The sequence below is a fragment of the Eptatretus burgeri genome, chromosome 4 (assembly GCF_056783735.1).
Source record: "Eptatretus burgeri isolate ZD-2024b chromosome 4, Ebu_testis_v1, whole genome shotgun sequence".
NCBI classification, from domain to species: Eukaryota; Metazoa; Chordata; class Myxini; order Myxiniformes; family Myxinidae; genus Eptatretus; species Eptatretus burgeri.
Genome location: NC_140964.1, coordinates 41116360 through 41138318, shown reverse-complemented (window position 1 = coordinate 41138318; position 21959 = coordinate 41116360). Strand labels below are relative to the sequence as shown.

The 21959-nt window shown below is 44.3% G+C and overlaps 1 protein-coding gene across 8 annotated transcripts in view; it reads right to left on the bottom strand.

Annotated features, from left to right (window-relative positions):
- Positions 1-4575: 4575 nt before the first annotated feature.
- Positions 4576-21959, bottom strand: part of LOC147027869 (CUGBP Elav-like family member 3) — a 404118-nt gene continuing 386734 nt past the window's right edge. For all 8 annotated transcript variants that reach the window (XM_085877579.1, XM_085877580.1, XM_085877581.1 and 5 more), the window contains exons 11-13: positions 8707-8850; positions 5839-5995; positions 4576-5708 (exon numbers count right to left, since the gene is read on the bottom strand). In XM_085877579.1, coding sequence (XP_085733705.1) covers positions 5868-5995; positions 8707-8850 — 272 coding nt within the window. In that variant the 3' untranslated portion in view covers positions 4576-5708; positions 5839-5867. The remainder of the gene's footprint in view (positions 5709-5838; positions 5996-8706; positions 8851-21959) is intronic.

Here is a 21959-nt window from a genome sequence, read left to right as displayed (position 1 = left end):
ACAAACAAACAAAAAAACAAACAAACATACAAGCTGACTAACATATCTTGCAAAAACTTCGTTTTGGCAAGATAACAAGAAAATGGTTTTGGTGAATTGTCGGCACCGAAGTTTGAGTCCAGGGCGGGAATGAGGAGGAAGAAGAGACTGAGTGGAGGAGGTGATATTAAGAAGAGACTAGAAAGAGGAGACTACATTAAAAGACTTAAAAGGAGACTAGATTGAGAAGAGGAGACTAAAGAGGACACAACATTGAAAATTGGAAATAAAAGTGAAAACTATATTGAGAAGAGGAGACTACATTGAGAGGACACGAAAGAGAAGACTACATTAAGAAGAGGAAACTGAAAATGAGACTACATTGAGGATTGGATGCAAAAGAGAAGACGACATTGAGAGTCGAGGCATGATTTGACATGTTATAAGTGTAATTGACCGAAAAGAAAAAAAAAATGACATGTCAGTACTCGACAAAACTTATTCCATGCCGTCCGACTACTTTCTAGTTTTCTTGTGAGAGCCATTTTCGAGAGACAGAAGAACATGTCAGGCAATGAGGATCTTACATGAAGAAAGGTCATGATTTCTCTGATTAAAATGACATAAAGTTTCTCCAAATCTATACAATAAAAGCCGTTTGTCCGTCTGTAAGTGTTGCCATATTTCTCAGAGATGGCCAAAAGGGTCTTCGTCAAATTTTCAGAGGTTCATCATCGAGTGCCAGGGAGTGTTTTAGGCAAAAACAGGTTTTGAAAATTTTGAAAAAACAAGTTGGATTTTTATATTTTAATCAATCTTTAGGTGGACCACATTGTGAAAGGTAATACTAAATGATTCCTGACCCCATTCCTTAGTGTGTGTAGGGAAGTATTTTAGGCCCCACAAAAAATATAGACTGGGCAACACCAGACAACGCTGGATACCCCTGCTTGTTTTATTATATAATAAATTACACTCGGCATGCTTTGCACTTGAGCGATCGCCGACGTGGAGGTATTCAACATGTTTTACAAACAACATGCAACCGTGTAAAATTTTAAATATATAAGTATGTGCAGTTAGTAAGAATATATAGAAATGCAATTTTATTTATATATTACACCTCGTTATACTTTTTTGTCGTACATTGAACGATTGTGAGTATTTCGACCGGATAACCTTTTGAATGGCCCATGTAACTATTCCTATTTCAAGAAGACGAATGCAAAGCCAAACAGCAGCCAGATACAAGTTTCATGGATGCACCGTAGTCTAGATCCTAGAGAGTACTCACAAATACTGCTTTCTCACAAGTGGGTAGCAGATCTGTAAATGAGATAAGAGATGTCCCCTTAGATTATCAAAGGTGACCAAACAAAGACTAAATTGGAAGCCTCTCAGTTTTCTATTAAACTACATCCTGTCTGGTCTTGCACTTATGAGGCCACAGCTCCACTGGAACCCCTTCAGAATAACTGCATTGGGTAACGTTTTCATTGTCAAACTTCCAAAGTCCATTCTGTAAGCTCACTAACACTTCTCTCTGCCTCCTTTCTTTTGCTTGTAGAATCGCGTCGCTATATGTGCATCCAATTACACTTCCCTCCTTTGCAGCTCCCTGGCATTCACATCATCTCCAACATTCCCTTTTACACTCACGTACCATCATCCCTCAACTCGCCTCTCCTCCCTATACTCACTTTTTTCAGCCTCAATGTCTATATATCCCACTGTTCGCATGTCTTGTCTCTATCACCTCAATTTTATGAGCCTGGACAATAAAATATTTATATACATATATATATATATATATAAATATATATATATATATATATATATATATATATATATATATATATATATATATATATATATATATATATATATATATACACATTTACACTTTCATGAGCCTGGACAATAAAACAGTCATGTGTCAGATCTGGTACTGCAAAGGCCTGAGGAAGTTTGTGAGTTTCGTATGGAAAGTTGCTTCTTTTTTTTTTTTCTTTGCAGGAGTGAGGCTCATGGAAGAGCAAAGTAGATCTGACAGTGGGACAAACACAAAGGGAATTAATGAACAGGATAAGAGGAAAGGGAGGAGGGTAGGATAACATTGAAACGACCAGGGAAGATGGTTGGGTTCGGGGAGGTTAATGGGGTAATAAAGATCATGGGACAAATGAGACCAAGTCTGCTTTCTCTAATAACCTTTGCCACTGTAGATAGATGGAGGTTATGTTTTCTTCCCTGTCTGTCTGTCTGTGTCCGTATGTGAGCAGGATAGCTCAAAACGTTATGGACAGATAATGACAAAGCTTGGTGGATGAGTTTTTATGTGACAAGAACAAGCTGATTAGATTTTGGTTCAGGTCTGGATTCAGATCACTATCAGTGGGATACAAAATGTAAACTGTTCAGCCTGGTGGAGGTATGTACTCCAGAGTGCTGTTGTAGTTTGTTGTAAAATCAATGGAATGGTTGGCCTACTTGCTGCAATTCTTGGATGGCTATGGGCTGTGCTTTTTCTTCCAATAATTATTGATCCCAACCACCTTGAATATATATATATATATATATATATATATATATATATATATATATATATATATATGTGCGCACGCACGCACGCACGCACGCACGCACGCACGCACGCACGCACGCACACACACACACACACACACACACACACACACACACACACACACACACTTAAAATTCTGGTTTGCACACTTCCCCTTTGGGGTTTATTATATGCATAGTAAAAACTTTTGTCTATGTATATAATAAATCCCAAAGGAGAAGTGTGCATACTTGAATTTTAAGCATTATTCCTGGATGACTGATTCTGTGTTCCAGCTTCATCAGCAAATAGTTTGAATGCAGGAAAAGACAGAGACTGAAATATGAAAATATGGAGAAAAAAAAACAGCACAAACCTTGTATTTTATTTTGGTGTCATCTACTATCTACATATTATACATTTGGAAGATGCTGGTGGGTTAAATTAAGGGGGGAAAATATGAAAGGGTGGAGGTGGTAGAGGGGAGGGAGAAAGGAAAGAAGGTAATTGGAGGTTGGAAGAAGAGGAAAAGTTTGAGAGGAGTAATGCAAGGTTGGTGGGATTGTCCACAAGGGGGTGGTTGTAGGGTAAACCGGCGAGTGGTGGGGGCCCCATATTCTGCCAATTATTGCATGTAATAGATAAATAACCTCCTTAGTGTCGAAAATTATATTTATTACTTACACAAAGTCGAAGAAAGAACGATAAATTAACACAAGGCATGACCACTGCCAAAGTTTAGCTAAACACTGAAGTATTCATGGAGAACCTCCAGCCCATGGGCCAGATACAGCCCATGACATGTTTTAATCTGGCCCCTGTGGTGATATTTAGTCCAGTATTTTATGTCGCTGTTGTCAATGAACTTGAAAACAACTTAAGAAAATAAACAACATGAATTCCACCAAACATGGCCACTCTATGCCTGGTGTTGGCTTAACAGTAAGGCTTGGGATCCTCGGGTCCTGAGTTAAAATCCCCCTTGGCTGTTCAATTAATACCAGCTGGGGGTAGACTCTGCCTGTCATCCTTCTGAGGTTGGCAAAATGAGTGCCAGCTTGCTGGTATCCTGTGTTGGAGTGGTGACCTGTCCAGGATTGTGTCCAATTGCCAAGGAGACTTCTTTAGGTAGCACCAACGCTCTGTACAGAGTATGGTTCCAATGGATGGATGGATGGCCACTCTCATCAAATGGAAGCAAATGTCAGAAATTACATTAGGAAAGTTACTTGAAAATTACTTTTACCATTATGACTATTGTTAAAATGCATATTATTTTCAATGTTACTTTTGTATCAACAATTAGGATATTTCGTTATATTACAATCATTTTTATATCCACAGTAAAAACAGTCATAACTAGAATGGCACTCGGTATAGCGCCTACCTCTGCCAGACTGAACAGTTTACGTTTTATATCCCACTGATTGGCCGGATCTGGATCTGGACCTGAACCAAAATTCAATCGGCTTGTTCTTGTCACCAACCCAACTCATCCATAAAGTTTTATCCGTCCATAACTGCTTGAGATACTGTGCTATATATCGTTATGGGCCCTATCTCTCAATGGTGAAGAATCAGTTGAAAAATTATCATATCCGGATTCAGATCTGGATCTTCACCAAAATCTAATCAGTTAATCCTCGTCACACACCCAACTTGTCCACCAAATTGTCAGAATCCTTCGATAACTTTTTGGGATATACTGCTCACAGACAGACAGACAGACAGACAAACAAACAAAAAAAACAAATAAAAAAAAAGACAGACAGACAGACAAACAGAGGTGAAAACATAACCACTGTCCACCTTCAGTGGAGGAAGTAATGATTTGTTCTATTACTTATTTGCATATGTGTTGTTTAAATTACTAACACATCACTCAGCATAAAACCAGCCTGCAACAATTTTAACAATAGCTGTTGTGGTCCTCCGATTAGGAAAGCCCCCCCAACCTGGTTTCAAGGGAATAGGTGTACTGCAGCAGTCATGTGGGTGTAAAGAGGCTTAAACAATACACGGGCTCAAAAACGTCACTTCAAATGTGCTTTATTTGTCGTGCGTGGCAGAGACAAAGGGTTATTTACACAGAATTTGGGCTGTCAGGCCTCCACCACCCGTGCCCAATATCCGGTCTCCAGGCACCGAGGAGACGCCAAGCGCTGAATATAATAATAATAATCATAATAATACACGGTTTTAAATAATGCAATGGGGGGTAAGGGTGGCTGATATGTACACAACTATCCGTGTTCGCAACTCTTTTTCATCTTCTTCAGATAAATCATCTTGGCTGGCACGCGTTTTTCTCTTAATGAAGAAAATCGTAAAATTATGGAATGTAACTACTCTATAGGTTTATACGCCGCTACAGGCTAGGCCCGGTCGCTAAAACCTAACGACAGGGAATTGAAGAAACTCAGAGGTTTCCCAAAATAAAATCCTTATTAGTTTACATCCTCTTCGACTCGGTTTCCACCTGGTAGTTCGTGTGCATGGCGTCACCACTCAGTCCACTTAGATTGAGGCGGGAGAGGAAAAAACACCAACCGTTGGTGCCCCCTACAGATCCACGTAGGAATCGAACCGAGCGAGCCATGACCGACACCAGACGGCCTCAATCTGTTCCTTCCAAACTCGGGTGGGGAAAAAAATAAATAAATAAAGCCACCTCGGACGTTGTGTTCTTTTACTATCCTCGGCTAGGGGGCACCAGCAGAAGATGACCGTGAGGGAACTGTGGCTGTGGGTTTGGTCCAGCAGAGCTTGGACAATCCAGCTCGCCATGTAATTAAACGAAGCAGCCACAACCCAAGGGCTTAAAAATCCTTCGGCCTTTACAATTCCCCATCGGCTTGCAAGGCCTACGGCTTAAAGCACGACGAAGCATCCTTTTTTTTTTGCTTTTTTTTTTTCTTCTTCTTTTTTTTTTTTAGTAAAAACTTTGGTCCTTTGGTCCGCTATGATCTAAGGAATGACGGCTTCGCAGGGAAGAAAGGCTGGTTCCAGGACATGGGACTTCCCGGTGAGGCTGGGACTAGGACCGGGCACCAAGCATTGGCCTTCCGCAGCAGTTTGAAGGCCCCTTAGGCAGCGGTACCACCAGTCATCAAGCTGGCAGTTGTGTGGTTGAGTGCTGTTGGCCTCCAGACCCCAGCATCAGGCCCTGGGTCAGAAAGAGCAGGATACAATTCCTCAAGCTGTATGAAAATTGCAGATAAATAACCACATGGCAACGGTGATCTCACAAGATAATCGTAAATTGGCATCCAAGAGGTACATCGATGTTGGATTACCAGGGTTGGTCGGTGCAAACTCCACAGGCTCAATAAGGGCGACTTGAGTCTTTAGGCCTCTTGAGCTGTACCTTGAGGCGTTTTGTTCCTACTTGGAAACCGTTCATGGCCTGTATGGCGGCCTGCGCAGAACTGGGGTTATCAAAGCTCACAAAGCCTGCGAGAAGGGGGTGGGTTGAGTGGAAAATTACAAATAATTACACCAGGTTAGAGTTAAAACTCATCCAGTAGAAGCATGTCTATAAAATCTAATCTGAAGGATTATTTGCCAGTTACTACACTTAAATCACATCTCTGAATCCAAGTCCCAGGCCCAAGTCCAATGCACAACACATATCCTTATTTAAAAGGATCTGAATTTTGAAGTATTAAGCGCAAGTTAAGGGCACTCAAATAAAATGTGTGCAGAAAGACAAACTGCAACCTCTGTAGAAAAACCTTCCATGACCTCTGAACTCGATATTAAGAAGGGCATTTCAACAGTACCCTTTCTAAAAGTTGGGTCCATCAACTGTATGGATATCGAAAGTACCACTGAAGTTGCAATGATGATGAAGAATCTGCGAATGACATTCGTTGAACTTGAAACAATTACTGGAATTAGTTTCAAAAGCCTGCAGGACATCGTGCACGATGAAATTCAAATGAAAATGGTGTGCGTGCGCTGGATGCTAAAACTACTCAACAAGATTAATAAAAACGTTCATAAAAGGGAAAGTCCCATCGAACATGTCTTGGAAACCAGGGTGACCAAATGTAATGGTTAAAAGGTTATCATTGGATGGAATTTGGTGGTCACTGCATTCATGGGGTTATTCACTCAGGGTGTCAAACACATGTACATGGTGTGCTTATCGACAGGTGAGAGACTTCGAATCAGGTAGGATTATTAGGTTCCTGGGGATACGACTCTTCGAGTTAGATCTAATTGCAACACACACAAGGAGAGATGGAAGAGCAGTGTTGGAACTTAATAAAGCCTAGAAGGAAGCTGCACTCCGCTTGTAGGTTTAAGAGGTGTCCCAAATGGTGAAGATCATTGTAATCTGATACATCAGGATGAGGACCTGCTTTCCTATTGCAGAGGGAGCCGCAAACCACCGGCACCCCAAATGATCGAAATGACATTCCTAAATGACCACGAGTAGATAGATCTGTGCTTCAAAATAAAATGTGACATCACCATGACTGGACAACATTTGCTTTTCTTTTGGCCACAAACCTGCATTGATAACACAATATACATTCCTTGGTGTTCAATGAGAATATTCTGTTTTGTCTGGGCTGAAAATTTATTGACGAGGGACAATTCAGCCTGTAACAGGTAAAGAGATACTGAAGTGATGCATCCAAGTCACACCTTGATGTTATAATAAATAAATAAATAAATAAACAAACAACATAACAACCTAACAACCTAGCATTACACAAAAGATGTCCTAAACCAATAAGTAGTAGGACCACATCTGCGACAGACTCATGATGCTTTATTACAGCAAGGCAATGTAATTTCTGTAAGAAAACCTCCCCCCTAAGTAATGAAGCAGATTTTATCAATGTCAGCCACCTATCTTTCATGGTGAGACAATTTCATTGTCCTGGGATATACATGGATGATGGAAAACTCACATGAAACTTGACTGCACAACAAACAGGGTGCCTGTTTGAATGTCAACCTATATTGAATCAGTCGGTGCCTAGAGCTTTATTCAATAAAAGTGTTCAAAAATAACTTTCTGTTTGAAACTTGTGTTCCACGGAATACTAAACAAAGCACAATTCTGCACACTCAATGCAACCTTGGGTACAACTGAAGATTATTGTGATAGGATGGTGCAGAATGAACACACTTGTCTTTGAACTGTCAAGTCTGGGTTTGATTCTTGACCCGATTATAAACTGATGGATCGGTGCTTCGCAGGTAGAGTGTTGCACCAATGGGTGTGCTGTCCCACAGAGGGCGAAGTTATACTAGCTGCTTCGTTTAATAGCATTAGTTGGTGGACATTGAATACCTCATGGTGTCCTTCCCAAAGAGGACACCGTGGGATCTTTAACGTCCCCCAACTAATGCTCTTGGACCCAGATGCTAGTTGACCAACTAATGATCAGATGATTAATTATAGATCATTCGATGGTCCATTGGCACCAACTAATGCTGGCAGACCAACTAATGATCTTTAACATCTAATACCTATTGTAATTCTAGTAACTTCAACATCCACCAAGCAATCTTTAATGTTCACCAAATAGCAAATGATCTTTAACATCCAATAACTAATGCAGGTGACTTTCATGTCCACCAATTAATGTTCAATGTCCACCACCTTACTAATGATCTTCAATGTTCACCAATTAAGGTCCACCAACTAATGTATAATTGGTGGACGTTAATTCGTTGGTGGACATTAACGAACATTAGTTGGTCTACGAGCATCAACTAATGATTTCAAAATTTTACCAACTTGTACAAGTAACTAATGCTGATAGGCTGTTGTTGCCGGTACCCTGAACAAATTCATATCCCTGCTTAATGTGCGGGAGCACCACTTCAGTGGCACAGATGCTCCTCAGTAATGATGCAACCAGCAGGCCAAAGTTGTAATCGGATCCTCAGTCCAATATGTGTTAACAAGTGATGCAGGTTGACATATATGAGAAAGAGAGAAAGCTTTGTATCCAAATTCTCAAACTCGTTATCGGAAAACCGATGTTAGATTTTGATTTTAGCATTTTGATTTAGATTTTTAGCAAAAAAAAAAAAAATTAAAAAACCATCATGATCCTGGTCTCAAATCATAGTCCACAAAATATGGAATTAGCATTCGCCACCCGAAGTAATACCCCTGCTGCTACTGACGAACATACCAAAACATTTACTCTGGTTGGTGGCACGATCTACGAACACCTTGGAAGAGATGACATTGCCAAATGGGAGAAACATCTGGGTCAGCTCCGCATCTCCAAATTCTTGTGGCAGGTGGTAGATGAAGAGATTGCAGCCTTCAGGGCCTGCCGGGGCACAGCAGCAATACACAGGGAATGAGCTAGATATCAAGGTCATAAATATAATATGCGATAATCACAATATTCAAATGTACAGTAAAGGTCATAGGTTATGACAAGGATTTGGCTCACCATTCACGTTGTGTCGCACTTCGCAAGGCCAACATTATCATGGATTGCACTAAAAAGCAACTGAGGTCGTTCTTGTACAAGATTTTGACACGTGTCAGAGTTAATCTGTCTCCATTTTTCACACATTGCGTCAAAAACTTCCCTCCGGTGATGTTGCTTAGTCATTCAGAATCAAAAATGCCATTACATCTCAACCCGCACCACTCAATGTGATTTATATCCTATATCAAAGTAGGACGCCATATCAAGAGCGTGTAATTATTTCCTTTTGTGAAGCTGCATTATTCATAGTGATGTTCCCCCCCCCCCCCCGTTTTGGGGCAAATGGACGGTGGTGTACTTTGGGACTATTATTGCAGTTCACATCATGCAGTTGTTTCATTCATTGAAGCTTTTACAATTGCATATAAACACATGATGGAATGTGGCTTTGATGCAGGTGCTTTGCGCTAAATAGCTTTGGCCTGTGTCTACACTACTTGTATCAAGGTTAAAAAGAAATTTTCAGGAATAGTCTACAAGTGTGCAAAATTTCAACTCACGATGTATTAATCATACAATATAAGGAGCAGGTATACGTGGGAATTATACATAATGTAAAATGTGACTTCAACAATAGTATGCAGAGAACAGTTAAATATTTCATGGGAATTTAATATTGTTGAGCTATGTGCTCCCTAAAGATGGTGCTTGATTAAATACCGCCTCACTACCACCCAACTCAACTCCTCAACTCTTAGCACCCCCCCCCCCCCGACTACAAATCCTCAACTCCTCGCCCCCAACCCCAAAATCCCCTCTCGTAACCCCAAACCTTTTACTCCACCCCACTCACCCAACCCCAAGTCCTCAATCCCTCCCCCTCCCATCCCCAAGTCCTCAACAGTCCCATTCAACCACAAGTCTTCAAACCCCTTCCCCACCCAAAGTCCTCAACTACACCCCAACCCCAAGTACTCAACCCCCCCCGGAACCACAAATCCTCACCTCTCTCCCACCAACACCAGGTCCTCACGTTTCCCCACCCACCACAAGTCCGAAACCCCTCCTCATAACCACAAGTCCTCAATTCCCCCAGTACCCCAAGTACACATCCCCCTTCACAACCCCAAGTCTTCAAATCTCTCCCCACCCAAAGTCTTCAATCCCCCACAAAGCCTGAACAACCCCTCTCCCAACACTCTGTTCCCTCTCTGCCCTCCACCCCAATTCTGTCCTCTCCTCTCCCTTTATTCAAAGCAAGATGGCATTCTTAAATCATTACATATTATTTCTTCATTACTTCATTAAATGTGGAATATTTACCTCCCTTTGTCCTTCCATATCCACTTTAATATTATGCCACTAGGAAATACCACCCGTCGCTTTGCTGATGGGAATACTGAGAAGGGGGGGGGGAGGGGGGAGTGAGAGAGGGGTGGGGGAGAGTGAGGAGATTTGGGGGAAGGGAAGGCAGACTGCGGTGTAGCGTTAATTACGATTCACACAGCCTCATAAAATGATTTTGCATAGAATAACAGTGAAGATGGAAACAAAATAATGTCTGAAATCCATTTTCTACCAGTCGTACTATAAATACCGCACAGAAACAAACACCGCCCGGACATGTCCGGAGATAAACGCAGTCCAGAAACAAACACTGCCCAGAGACAAACACTGCCTGGATATGTCAGGAGACAAACTCCTGTCCGGACATGAACACTGTTCAGCTATGTTCGGAGACAAACACCGGCCGGACGCGTCTGGAGCAAAGATGTCTGGAGACAAACTCCTGTCCGGACATGAACACTGTTCAGCCATGTTCGGAGACAAACACCGGCCGGACGCGTCTGGAGAAAAGATGTCTGGAGACAAACTCCCATTCGGACAGATCTGGAGACAAACTCTCGTCTGGGCATAAACACCACTCGGACGCGTCCGGAGACAAACACTGCCCGGATGCATCCATAGACAAACACCTGTCTGGACATAAACACCGCCGGACAGGTCTGGAGCTAAACTGTCCGGAGACAAACTCCCATCTGGATGAGTCTGGAGCAAAGCTGTCCAGAGAAAAACACCGCCCAGACGTGTCCGGAGAAAAACACCGCCCAGATAAGTCCAGAGCTAAGCTGTCTGGAGACAAACACCACTCGGACACATCTGAAAACAAACACAGATACGCCTAGAGACAAACACCACCCAAAGATAAATACCGTCCAGACATAATCTCCGCCCAGGCACGTCCGGAGAAAGGAGAGAGAGCGAGAGATGTGTGGGAGGGTGCTGCTCTGTATTAGGCGGGGGCGGAGTGAGGATGGGACACACACCACACACACACACACACACACACACACACACACACACACACACACACACACACACACACACACACACACACACACACACACACACACACACACACACGGCATTCCGTGCTTAGCTGATATCGGCAATTCTTCAGGCCGAAGTCAGATTTGCCACAGCGGCCGTGGGGTCTCCAAAATCTACGGCCACTAGCAATTATACGGCGGCCGCAGTATTTCCACGGTCACACAATGTAGCAGTCACATATGTTTTATTTTTCGAGGAGCAGCACGGCGTATTTAGAAATTGTGGAGACCGAAAACGTAGGGGTGCCGTACGGTCTTTGATTTGATGTCGCATGGTGACCTTAGGACGTCCCTGCGGCGGCCATAGAATTTTCAAGGCAGACGCAAGGTGCCCGTAAGGCGACCGCAGAGCGACCACAGGTGGACCCTAAGGCGAACGTGCGGCCAGACGGACGGTAACGAGGGGGTTCTTTTTTCTTTTTTTTACCAGTTCTTTTGTTTCGGCTTGTCGAATTGCTACGGCGAACGTAGAAATGAAAAAAAAGTTATAACTCCGCGTTATAATTCCACGGCGACCTTACGGCCTGAAAAATATAGCCAAACGGCGTAGGGCCACCCTGAGGCCACCTCAGAAACTCTGCGGCCGCCGCACGTTTGTCAATTCACAGGGCGTACGGCCATCGTATCCTCGCCGTAGAGCAAATGTGACTTAGGCCTCAGGCATCGGCAGATTAGAGTTAATGTGATTACTGACTACAGTACGAATGTATACAACCCAAAAACCTGAAGTAGCTTTCACCCTTGTTTTGGAGGAATTTCAATAAAATTTTTTTTTAAAAGAACATCGCATTATCAATGTTTGAAGGAGATGTGCAGAAACATTAATCTATATAAACAGCGGCCAATCTTCATGTGATGGGCGGAAAAAATATTTGGCTCTGTAATTTAGAAAACACGTTTATATGGCAAATGGCTCGGAAATCGGATGTTATCAAATATATTTTGCTTTCAAACTCACAAAAAGAAACCACATAACCTTGGTAAATCATGTACCTCACCCTTGCAGCGACTGCCAACTGTACGTCACGATCAGGGCACAAACTGCACCGCTATCCACTGGAGACTGCTCGGCAGGTGGCTTAAGCACTCAAGCAAGCACTCCAATTAAATGGCTCATAAGGAATGGTGGGCCAGGCTGCAGCTGCATACCATATAGGATCCCTTTCACTTTAAAGCCGGTCTTCACCGTGCCAGCAGCAGTGAATGAAACTGAATGATTTTGTTCAAATAATAACTTTATCCAAAAAAAAGAGTTGCTGTGAAATGCAGAACAACTCTGGAGACATCGCCAAGTTTAATCTCCCATTAAATAAACATTGTAGATAATTCACCACGTTGCCTGCTCGTTCGTGCACGTGTCACATGGTACATCACCGCGGATTACGTCTCACAAAGGATAAAACTGCATAATCCACAAAGAACATATGTATATATATATATATATATATATATATATATATATATATATATATATATATATATATATATACATATATACATATATACATATATACATATATACATATACATATATACATATACATATATACATATATACATATATACATATATACATATATACATATATACATATATACATATATACATATACACACACACACACACACACACACACACACACACACACACACACACACACACACACACACACACACACACACACACACACACACATACACACACACACACACACACTCATATACATATACATATTGCAGAGCACCCACCTTGAGTAAGTCTTCTTGGTTTGCTTAACGCAGCTTATTCAGCTCGAGAAGTATTGGGGGGGGGGGTCACTCATTGATATAATCCAAGCTTCCTGAGTGGAGTCGTTTAGGTGAGAGCCGATTGGCTATTCCCTCCATTTACAGGTGAAAGATGTGGGTGGGTCATATCTATTTTTAAATATATACTGTATATGTATATGTATATGTATATGTATATGTATATGTATATGTATACATATATATATATATACATATATATATACATATATATATATACATATATATATATATAGACTTTTATATATACTAGTACATGCCCGTACGTGCGGGCCCGTAGGTACGTGGCCGTACGTGCAAAAAAATAAATAAATAAATTGTGACGTCAATAGTGACGTCATAGCACCGTGTCCTGTCATTGGTTGATAAATAAATGGCCGTAACTTGGGATCCGCTTGTCCGATTAATATCAAACCTTGAAAAGGCACATTCTCGGGTCCCCGGCGATATTACTGGCAAGTTTAAATTAGATCGGACCAGGGGTTGTCGAGAAACAGCGGTCACAGACACACAGACACACAGACACACAGACACACAGACACACAGACACACAGACACACAGACACACAGACACACAGACACACACACACACACACACACACACACACACACACAGGCCATTAAAATTTGACAAATTAGTTTTAATGGCCAATTATTCAATTAGCACCAACGTATTTTGCCTTTTCGCAATGTCATCGCAAGGAAAAACACAAAGAGAATAGAAGAGAAAAAAACAAAAACGTTCGTGCAAAAAAAAAAAAATTACTTCCGAGTTCGGAGCATACCAGCTCGATCTGATGTTACCGAAATTTATGCACCGTCTAATATGCAAACGATCATAACTTGGGGCATTGTGTTTATCTATAAATGCACATAAGAAATCGAGAAATTATTAGAATACATGGTCATCATTATCCGGAAGTCCGTACCTTGTAACCCGTAATGGGGAATGCGGCTGAGGTCCCCTCCCCCATCGGCCACGCCCACGCAGCAACCTGTCTTGTCATTGGTTGGTAAATAAATGGCTATAACTTTGGAAGCACTTGTCCGATTAATATCAAACCTTGAAAAGGAACATCCTCAGGTCCTCAGCAATATATCTGGCAAGTTTCAATTAGATCGGACGAGTGGTTGTCGAGTGGTTGTAACTCTGCTCTGTGTCTCCCTCCCAATTAATGTAAAATAAACCCCTGTTAAATGTTCCAGTTCGTTGTTCGTGCTTTCCTTCATTGGCCGAGCAATGTGCGTAATGAGAAATAGTAAGGCCGTTCGGGCCGGTAAATTGTTCATTTGGTCTGGTGCAGCTTTGGTAACTTCCGCTCGGTTACGCCGGATCCGAGTCGGTGATAGCGACTCGATTCGGACAAAGTCGGCCGAGGGTGTGGTTTCCCCGGTAGTTGGACGACGTGGGTATTTAGGTATATTGAAATTAGGCAATTAACCCTACCCCACACCGTCAAAATATTGGCGACTACTCTTGTGCTAAGGGACCGTGAACTCTCGGGACCCGTGAACTCTCGGAACCATATCGTGCTAAGGGACCCGTGAACTCTCGGACTTATCCGAGAGTCACGACCTAAATTCCGGGTGTTCGGTGGGAGACGACTCCACTGCTCCACATAGTGGTCGTTTATCGCCACCGAACCTCGGTCCACAACAAATTGGTTGTCAGGAGTGGGGTACGAACCCCTCCACCTCCACAGAAAATTTGCAGGACACCAATTACAACAAATTGGTGTTCAGGAGTGCGATTCGGCCCCTCCGCCTCTGTAGAGAAATTAACGGGATTCGGATCAGGGGTGTACAGAGCAGTATTTTAAATTGTTCTCAGACGCACCATGGTGAGCCAAGATGAGCTGGCTCAGGTGGGTTTAGGTGTAAGTTTAAAGGAACCAGTGACCCAGGACACCCCCATGCAAGAAGACATGCCCCCACAACCAAACTCAGAGGTAGTAATGGGCGCGGGGATGGCGGCGAATACCCCCCCCACATCAAATGTCCCTCCCGACCCTTGGCGGATCCGCGCCCGACCGAGGTGAATCGGCTTCGTCAGGGTCATTTGACATAGGACGGTTCTTGGAGGTGATGAGAGGCATGATGGACGAGAATATGCAAACACATGAGGGATGATATGCGAACACAGCGAGGGGAAATGCAGAGCATGGGGTTGAACCTGCGGGCGAGTATGAAGGAGGTGGAAAGCATAATGGCGGCACCACATCACAGAGCGACCGAACCGACCAGGAGTGCGAAATGTGTTCGGCCCGCAATGGAGACGGGTGATGTCGGGATGACGAGCAACGCCACCACAATAATAGGGGAGACGTGTAAACTCGGACACGAGGGGAAGACGGAAAAATTAAAGGAGGTGACGGAGACGCAGGAAACAAAAGAGAGGGACGAATTGCATGAAACTGAACAGGGACACACACAAGTAGAGTTAGTGTGGGACAATTGGGTTGAGCTGGTGGAATGTTTTGTGACCCGGTGCGAGCATCAGGATAGCCTCCCTCAGGAACAGAGGGAGACTGTATGCTCCCTCGAAGTGGACTGTGACCAGGCGAGTCCGGTCGGGCCTTGCGAGGTCGAGCGGATGTATGATGTGAACGGGTACACGCGGAGCTTGGGGGTATGGAAACCCTGGGATTTCTTGTAGGAACACGAATCCCCGATGTGATTGTCCCAGTGTGTGTGGTAAAGTGTATGAGTGGTGCGAGTGTGTTGAAACGTGCGAGTGGTGTGAGTAACATGGCATGTGTGAGTGCGTGCATGGAATTGGTATTCGGACCGATCCAGACGGGAGACTTGAATGGCGAATCTGGTAGGCCGCACGAAGTTGTTTGGGTGTCAGTGCCGGCTCCACCGGATGCTGCATGCGAGGTCCGTTCCGTGTTTTGCGAACGGCCCAAGCATGCACGTTTGCGCAATCGGAAGCCGTGCCCGGAACATCTTGTGCGTGGTACAACACCGGCACGTGCATGGTTAAAATGAAGGTTGGGCGAATTTGGAACGGACGGGTCCACATGCAAGCACGTGTGTGAAGCTCCACGTGCTGCGCGCCATGTGTTCTGTTCGCGGAAGGCGATAAGCGGGTTCCCGGGACGATACGCTCGTGCGGGCCTGCATGGGAAACCGTGCAGGTTCGGTGCACGGGTGACGTCACTGGGGACCTCGCGGCGCAAATTACGTGCGAGCGGCGCGCGTTGGCTCGCATGGCGGAACCCGCGAAGGCGAGCGCTTGTTGTGATGCGCAGGGCGACGACAAGGCCCCAGGTATCGTTCGACAGAAGGGACGAACGAGCGAGTCGCAGACCGCCGCCCTGGCGGTGCAAGAAAAAATAAAAGAAGGCCTCGCTCCAAGTAGACGGCCCCGGCCGGGATGTGGTAAACATCCTGCTTGGGCAAAGGAGCATGAGTTCGTAGGAAGGGTTTAGCGATAGTTAGACCGGCCTCATAGGGGCATGAGCCGTCCTCCATGGGGCCCGTGGAACAAGTTTGTGGGAATTTAGGATAGATTTAGAAATGGATTTGGAGACACGGACGGACATGGAATGTGTAGTGGGGACATAGCTTAGCAGTAGAATTAAATGGAAAGTGCATTAGGAGAAGGGATGACGGGGAGCACGAGTTAGTTAGGGTAATTTAGTTAGCAGAATGGCAGTGTTGAGTGATGTGAGTGAATTTAAAAAAAAAAAAAAACAATGCGTACAATGAGTGAATGTGGGACAGTGGGCCCAAGTGTGAATGGAGTGAATGTGGAGTGCATGGTGCGAACAAATGATTGGGGGGTGGAGTGAATCCCACCAAAGGGACCCCGGGGTCAGTGTAATGTTAGTTAGTGGGTTAGTCAAATATACCAAAAGGACGTCGTTTTGTTGTTGGTGGTGAGAGAAGGCACGTAACCTTTTTGAAGGGTGCAGGAGTCCATTGACTGGCTGGGTGGGTGGCTGTTGAAATGAGCGTATTGAGGAGAGGGCACCCCGGGCACTGGACTAGTCCGCCAGAGTAGGCCATGGGTCCAAGGGACCAGGATAGTGTAGTGGGCACGGGCGACTCTCGGAAAGGGACCCAGAGCACCAAAATTCCACGTGGGCATGGAAGGGGGGCAATGCCAGGAAGGGCACCCCCCCCCCCACGTTCATGGGGAGCAGGTAGGCTCGGAGACAGCTTCAGGGCCCGGGGGTGCCATAGTTGGAGTTCGGCAGACGGAAGTCCCTGCCAGTTGAGCCATGCTGCCCAGCCAAGAAATTGTGCAAGGGCATGAGAGAAAATTTGTGGGCGGGGCCCAAATTAATAATGGACACCAACACAGGCGACGGGAATTGTGGTTGTTAGAACCAATAGTTTAAAGTGACAGGCGTGTTGAAAAGCCCCGGGGATAGTTTAAAGTGTAATGAATGCAAGGGTAGTCAGGAAAAAAATGTACCCCTTCGCACCATCCATCCCTTCACTCTCCGTAGGCCGCTGGACCCACCTTGGGAAAGATTGCTGAATTATGAGGAGGCTGTTCTGAGGCTTTTTTGGTCCTCGAGGCAGGACACTAATCTCTCCCTTATTCCCCTCAGGAAGGAGCTTAGGGGTTGGGAGTCGACGGACAGGATAGGTTAGACGGCCAAAGACAGTAGGGGGGTTAGGTACGAGCAATTATAAAGAAAAAAAAAACTAAAAAAAAAGAAAAAAGGGTAAGTCTAAATTTTGTTGTTGCAAACTAAGGGAGTGGGTATGGAAAGAGACAGGCAAAGGCGATAGTTTGGGGGGAGACAGTAGGGTAGGTCCGAGCCCGTTTTCGGTGCGGCCAAAACCACCGCACTCCCTCCACAGAACCTCGCGGACCAGACCAGAGGCCGGCCAGCTTCATATGCCGGCCTGTTTGTGCTACACCTCCTGGTCCGTATTTGCCTTGCCTTCATTTGCCTGCCTTTGCCTTGACCCCATGCCTGCTTGCCCTTGTTTGCATTGCCCCTGTGTCACCAACTCACCATGTGCACCAGAACCATCCCAGCAAGTGTTTGCAAGGAAGTGTTTCCCAGCAAGTGCCCTGCAGGCAGCCACACAACGGGGACTGCGTTTGCGCAGCCCATGCATCCATTTTTTTTTGTGTGTTCATTCCTGCACCAATGACTTTTTCCTTCCACAGATCACAGGTCCTGGGCCACGGTTAGTGTAAATAGTTAAAAATGTAAATAAGTTTTGCAACCCACCTGTTGTCTGTCTTAGCACCGGCAATGAAGTTAAGTTGTCCGTGTAAGTCTGTTAGTTTAGTTACGTAGCGCACTAGGTTATTTATTTTTGGGACATGTATACAAATGTCGCACTCAAGGATCTGTAGGTAAAACGTACTCGGTGGGGCGGGGGGGGGGGGGAACCGACACCTGCATGGCACACAAAAATTTGACGACACAGGGATGAGTCTGTAAAAAGGGGAGGGGGTAGTGTTACGAATTTGGAAACCTTGTTCACACAAGCAGCCAGAGTCCTCGTAGTTCAGTTATTTCAATAAGTATGTGTTTATTGTTAGAATCCATCTCCTTCGGCCTAATGGGAATGTCATGTGTGCGCTACGAGTTATTTTTAGTCAGGTTTATTACATCTTTTACAACAACAACTACTACTACATCCACGACAACAACGCCACCGTCCCTCGTTCTTCCCGGTCGCCATTGCCCACGTGTTTTTGACTGAAGGCGTGGGCAGAACCTCCATCGCCTCAGATCGAGGCTCCGCCCAAATGCAGGGCATGGACGTTTCCTCCAGCGAATGAGCGAAGGGCGAGCATGACACGCACGCCACAGCCAATCGGGAGGTGACCACGAGACATCCGACAACCCCTCGTCCAATCAGGAGGCGAGTGGCAAGGAGAAGGGACCCCTCCCACCTCAGAAGAGTAGAGTGGTTGTTAGGACCAGGGTTCGGCAGAGAGGAGATCGTGGCAATTCCCGAGCGGTCTGTCGTCGTGGCTGAGTGGTAGTCAATGACGGATCTGCAGACGGTCGTGGTTGGAGCGGTCTGCGGTCCTTTGGAGGGCAAGTCTGGTGACCGAGCAGCCAGGGTCGTGGGCCATGGACCTCGGGTCGTGGGTTCGTGTCCCACCGTGGTGGTTCGGGTCGGTGTGACCGCACGAGGCGGGACAGGTAACCCGGCCCGGCTCGCCCAACTAAAGACCCATGGGTCCAGTTCTTTTGGGTGTGTGTGTGTGTGTCCGTGGGCCCCATCTGTAAGTAGAATCGTATATGTGTTTTCCTTTCCTTGTAAATTACATTTTCTTTATTCGTGATAACTCTGCTCTGTGTCTCCTTCCCGATTAATGTAAAATAAGCTCCCTTTAAATGTTCCAGTTCGTTGTTCGTGCTTTCTTTCATTGGCCTAGCAAGGTGCATATTGAGAAATAGTAAGGCCGTTTGGGCCGGTAATTTGTTCATTTGGTCCGGCGCAGCTTTGGTAACTTCCGCTCGGTTATGCCGGATGCAAGTCGGTGATAGCGACTCCATTCGGATAAAGTCGGCCGAGTGTGTGGTTTCCCAAGTAGTTGGAAGACGTGGTTATTTAGGTATATTGAAATTAGGCAATTAACCCTACCCCACACCGTCAAAATATTGGCGACCACGGTCCGCTAAGGGACCGGTGAACTCTCGGACTTATCCGAGAGTCACGACCTAAATTCCGGGTGTTCGGTGGGAGACGACTCCACTACTCCACCTCGTGGTCATTTATCGTCACCGAACCTCGGCCCACAACAATATAGCAGGATATCTATATTAATATTTCGGCACGCCCCTTTCTTTGTTCCACCATCAGATTTTTGTTACTACATGAAATGAAACAAGATTTGGCACATATACTAATGATATTATTGTCTTCCTTAAGAGGCCCCTCAAAATTCGTTTTGATGCATTTTCACAAACTCCAACGGATTCCATTCAAATTCGGTACGATTATGGCTTTTGGTCCAACTTAGGTCATTGGCTATAAATTTTTTTCCATAACACTTCCGACATTCGAAAAAATCGATAAATCGATATCCCTTATGGGATTTTCCATTCAAATCCACTCAAGTTTAAGGCCTACGGGGGACGCAAATTTCCACTTTGCCCCGGGCGCTGTTTACCTCCGCTACGCCAAGCTGTTAGGGTTAGGGTTTGGGTTAGTGTTAGGGTTAGGGTTAGCTACCCTAACACTAACCCTAACCCTAACAGCAAACCCTAATCCTAACAGCTAACCCTAACCCTAACCCTAACAACTAACCCTAACCCTAACCCTAACAACTAACCCTAACCGCTAACCCTAACCGCTAACCCCTTACCGCTAACCCCTAACCGCTAACAGCTATTCAGGAAATTTGCAAGAAAGCCCGGGCAATGCCAGGCTTTATTGCTAGCCCGAGCAACGCCGGGCATTACTTCTAGTTTAAAATATTGTGGACGGATTCAGACGACACTTGGTTGACGAGTTGGGTGTATGACAAGGACAAATTGATGATTTGATTTTAGTGAAGATTCGGATCGGGATCCGGATACTTTAATTTTTTTCGTGATTGTTCACAAATGAATGAGAGATAGGGCTAAAAATGATATACTGTATAGCACAATAAATATCTCAAAAAAACGTTGCGGACTGATTATGACAAAGCTTGGTTGATTAAGATGTACAATAAATTTCTGTAATTTTTTTTTCATTGTTTATGAAATGTTATCTCATTGCCTTACAATAATATTCCTCAAGCTATTTTACATAACTGAGTATAGGTCACAAGCCCCACGGTTGGACGTCATATTTACTTTAGGTTGGTGACATTGAGCTTCAGAAGGTTCCAGTGTCCTTAAAGCCATTCTTTGGACATCATGTGTCTGCTCAGAAAAATGCTTTTCTGATTTGAAGTCTGTCCTGACAGGATAGTACATTGATGGCACACTACCCTTCGAGCTGTCAAGGCTGTGTTTGATTCTCGACCCGGATATAAAATGTCCTATTGGTGCTTGGGATATTGTGTTGTTATAATCTGTGTGGATAACATGGATAAAATTAAAACTTTACATTTTATAAGATGACGACATAAGGCCCAATAATTAAGCCATGCATTTACCCCATTTCAGGAAATATATACAATTTGGCCTAGGAAATGATCCAAAGAGCTATGTTTACAAAACATGCCATAGTAACCTTAAATCACTCTTTGACCACTATTTCAACTCACTTTAAAGATACCATGAGAAGAGGAACTGATGGTGGAGGATAAGAGAATTGTCAAATACTACATTATAGACAAAGATGGCTTCAATTGCATGTGCTGAAGAGTATCTTGGTAAATGAAAGAAATTGATGTGAAGGGAGAAAAAAAAATCATAACGAGGAAGCCGAAAGATTGAGTTGTGGATGGAGCATCGCGAAATGATTTGGCATTAATATCACGGTCGTTATTCGTATTTCACACACCTTGACAGCCGCAATGATAACACACAGAAAACACCACAAAACAACAACACAGCATTTGGGTGAAGCAAAATCAATTTGTCGAAATCGACCGAGAGGGTGTCAAGGATAGAGTCATCGTCACTCGAAGGTCAACAAAGAAACCACGGAAAGAAAAGGTGGGATATTAGAAGGAATTACAAAAACCCCAAAATTCAAACGATTCAAAAACTGATGTGCAATGTAAGGACAATGAAAGATGTTTTTGTTATCTAACATAGCCATTGTTGTTATTGTCTCAATGAAAGACAATAATCAGCAAGACAATGACTGATGTTTTTTATTCCTGCATGTATAGTTATTGTAGTTTTGACAAAAGGCAATAATCAGAGAGAAATAA